General features: G+C 66.1%; 1 protein-coding gene across 1 annotated transcript in view; it reads left to right on the top strand.

The window, feature by feature from the left end:
* Positions 1 to 3,374, top strand: part of MNEG_1068 (hypothetical protein) — a gene marked incomplete at both ends in the record, with an annotated part of 5,606 nt that overhangs the window by 1,896 nt on the left and 336 nt on the right. The window contains 5 exons of the mRNA XM_014050441.1: positions 88 to 184; positions 524 to 623; positions 1,357 to 1,474; positions 2,107 to 2,433; positions 2,706 to 2,760. Of these exons, the coding sequence (XP_013905895.1) occupies positions 88 to 184; positions 524 to 623; positions 1,357 to 1,474; positions 2,107 to 2,433; positions 2,706 to 2,760 (697 nt within the window). The remainder of the gene's footprint in view (positions 1 to 87; positions 185 to 523; positions 624 to 1,356; positions 1,475 to 2,106; positions 2,434 to 2,705; positions 2,761 to 3,374) is intronic.

Here is a 3,374-nt window from a genome sequence, read left to right as displayed (position 1 = left end):
TCCCAATCCTCTCGCGCCTTGCGCACCCCTCCACCGCCCCCCTTAAGGGGCAAGCTTGCCCACCACCCCCTTCCCCCAAATGACCAGAGTTCACCCAGGACTCCGAGACGCAGCGCGTAGAGGCCCTGCCACCCCTGACGCCGCCGGAGGCCCACCGTCGCCTGTTTGACTTAGACCTGCAGGCGTGAGTTTGGGCAGCCGCATGGGAGGGGGGCGGGATGGGGACCGGCTTGCTGCTGTTGATGCAGTGCCGGAGCGCCCCAATGCGCCTGCTGCTGCTGCCGACTAGCTGAGCGCCGCGATGCGGCCGACAGTGCTTGCGCTCTGTATCATGGTTTTGGCACTTTCATTGGTATTTTGGCCCGCCTCCCTCGCCTCCTAAAACCTTGCCCCCCACACGGCCCCCTGGCCCCCGTACACTTTCCCCTCCCAACGCATGGCCCCCATGTATCTTTGCATTCGCAACGCTGCGGCTCGCCCCCACCTCCCTCACCCCGGGCTCAACCCATCCACTCGTACCCAGGGCACTGGCCGAGCAGGTTCCCGGCAGCTTCAGCGCCGGCCTGGACCGGGAGGTGGCCCTGCCCATCAACATGTGGCTCCACGCCTTCCGCTCCGCCAAGGTGACAGGGGGCCAACTCAAAAAGCTCGTGCGCATTTTTGGCTGCGATTTTGGCTCCTTCGGTACATACATGGTCGGTTCTTTTCCTTGCGTGGCAAGAGGGTTTTGATGAGGGGACCAAGAGGGCGGTCTTGAAACCGCCCTATCTGCGGTTGCTGGGGCGCCACCCGTCGGCGCGTTTGCGACCAGCGCACGTTTCAATCAGATGCTGTCAGGGTGCAGCAGCAGGGCGACTTCGGTTTCTGGGTGGTTGGTCGCAGGGCAGGGTGGGGAGCAAGGAGGGGCGTCCCAAGCTTCGCCCCCGCGGACCCAACGGCTGACTTGGCGATGCACCTCCGCCTGGCAGCCACGGCCTGCTGGGGCGGCGCGCGCACGCGGCGCCACCGCTTGCGCTGCGCTTGCATTGCCCTAAGAGCTCTCGCCGCTGCCTCCCCGCCTCATTACCCTGAGGAGTTGCGAGTCCGACAGCGCCGGAGCCCTTACCTGATCCCCCTTGTCAGAGCTAGACAGCACGAGCCTTCCACCAGCCCAATCAGATACCTGGAGGGGAACCAGGCTGCATGTTTAACAATTGCGTATCCCAAACCCGCCGCTGGACACACGGCAATCCACCTCATCAACACCCCCTGGCGGCAAAAACACCCGCCCCTCGTGACTCAGTCTGACTGATCCGCAACCGCCATCTGACCGCGCGACCCCATGATCACATACGCCCACACACACCCGGCCAACAGGAGCGCCTGCTGTCCCTGGAGCGCCGCCGCCTGGTGGTGGACGCCCAGAGGCGCCAGGTGGAGCGGCGCGCCGCCAGGGCCCGGGGGCACTTCACAAAGGAGGCAGACGCGCGCGCGGGTGAGACCACGCACCCTGGCGCGTTTCGGCGTCGCGCGTCGACGATCGCGCGTTGTCCGACAGCGACAAAGGGACCATCGATTGCGGGGGAGACCCAAAAAGGTTCTGCGGCCTTTTGAAATTTCGTGTGTGTGTGTGGGGGGGGTGCGTACTGGTTGACTCTGTTGTGTCTTTGCCCTCCCAGGGCGCGGGGTGCTGCCAGGCCACTGCATAGTGTAATTGTCGTCCACCTTATGGCGGTAGCCCGGCGGAGCTGGGCAGGCCGTAATGGCCACCGGCACCAGCACCGCCGTGGCCCACCGATCTCACGGCCGACACTAAGCGCCTGTTCCTCACGCCTTCAGGAGCCATTCTCATGTCTATTGCAGCACCCTGGCCAAGCCGTCCAGCACATAACCTGCCGCTGCTCACCAATCCACCACTGCCGCATCGATGTTTCTCCCAAGCTCGCTCTGGTCCCCCCCACTCTCGCAGCCCAGCACACACCATGCCCCGCTCATGCCAACAGCATCCCACACATCCCACCCCGTCTGCAGACTTTGTCAATCGCATTGAGCATCTGCGACAATTTCCACCCATACACCCACCTCTGATTTCACGCCCGCCCATGGCGCCTAACCTCACACCTTCAGATCTCGATGTCACCCAGAAAGATCAGGACGCGGCCTCGGCCACCGAGTCCGAGGATGACGAGGCCCCCGCTGACGCCCCGGCCCACGCAACCTCGGACCAGCCGCCGTCGATCCCCGACACCGCCGGGACCAAGGAGCCGTTCGCCCCCGCCGGCGCCGCCGCGGTGGGCGGCGCCGCGCCCGTGGGCGGCGCGGGCGGCCACGCGTCGCACCCCTTTGCCGGCGGCCGCGTGCAGCGGCGCGCGGAGCGGGTGATCGAGAAGCACAGGAGGCGCGGCGTGAAGGAGCTGCAGGCGGCCTGCGAGAGGGCGAACCGCAAGCTCGCGCGTGAGCCGGGGCTGCGGGCGCGGGCGCTCGCTCCACCGCGAACGACAGGAGGACGCCGCGCAATCGACTTTGTGCCTCGGCCACGGCTTGTTGCTGGTCCGGCCGCGCAGCTCCGCCCCTGTTGCACGAGCCAGCTGCTTCCCAATAGGCCCACCACTGCAGTGTCGCATATAATACCTATGTCCGCACCAAGCCCTCTGAACGACCACCTTTGGCACCCCTCCCCCAACCCCCTTGTTCACGCTGAACTTCCCCTTGAAAACCCCCATCAGCCCTGATATCCGACTTTGAGGTGGAGGAGGAGCGCCTGCAGGCCATTCTGAAATGGTGCGTGTTTGCATGCATGTGCTTGTGTGTGTGCGCGTGCATGTGTGAGCGCGCGTGCGTATGTGTGTGCAAAGTAGCAGGGTGACTGAAGACGGGGGCACACGATCGCGCGGCAAGCACGAGCTGCGCTGCTCCTGGGAATTTTCCTTCCTCCTGCATGGGCCGCGCGCATGTGGTGGGCAGCTGCTGAGCCCAGCATCGGTGTGAGACCTGGCCTCTGGATGCACCAATGCTTGGCCCCTGGTGGCTCAGCCGCCGCCCTCCCCGCTGCACAACCAAGTCGCTTGCAAACGAGCGGGGATCGGGAGGAGTTCCTCCCAACTGCGCTCCTTCCCGCCCTGCCAGCCCTCCCAACAACGCCTCGCCTCTTCGCCTTCCCATCCGCCAACTCGCTGTCACGTCCTCAACGGTCCCCCGCACCACGCCGCCCCCTTCTCGCACAGGCTGGTGGCGGCCGCCCCCCGCCTGCGCGCCCACCTCACGCACGCGCTCCTGGCGGCCCACTCCGGCCTCGGGGGCGGCGGCCTGCTGGGCCGTGGCTCCTCAAGCAACTCCGCAGACTCTATCGGCGCCAACGGCGCCGCTGCTGGTGGTGACATGCGCGGCATCGGCGG

The sequence above is a fragment of the Monoraphidium neglectum genome, assembly GCF_000611645.1.
Source record: "Monoraphidium neglectum strain SAG 48.87 unplaced genomic scaffold scaffold00101, whole genome shotgun sequence".
NCBI classification, from domain to species: domain Eukaryota; kingdom Viridiplantae; phylum Chlorophyta; class Chlorophyceae; order Sphaeropleales; family Selenastraceae; genus Monoraphidium; species Monoraphidium neglectum.
This window is presented reverse-complemented; position numbering and strand designations above follow the sequence as displayed.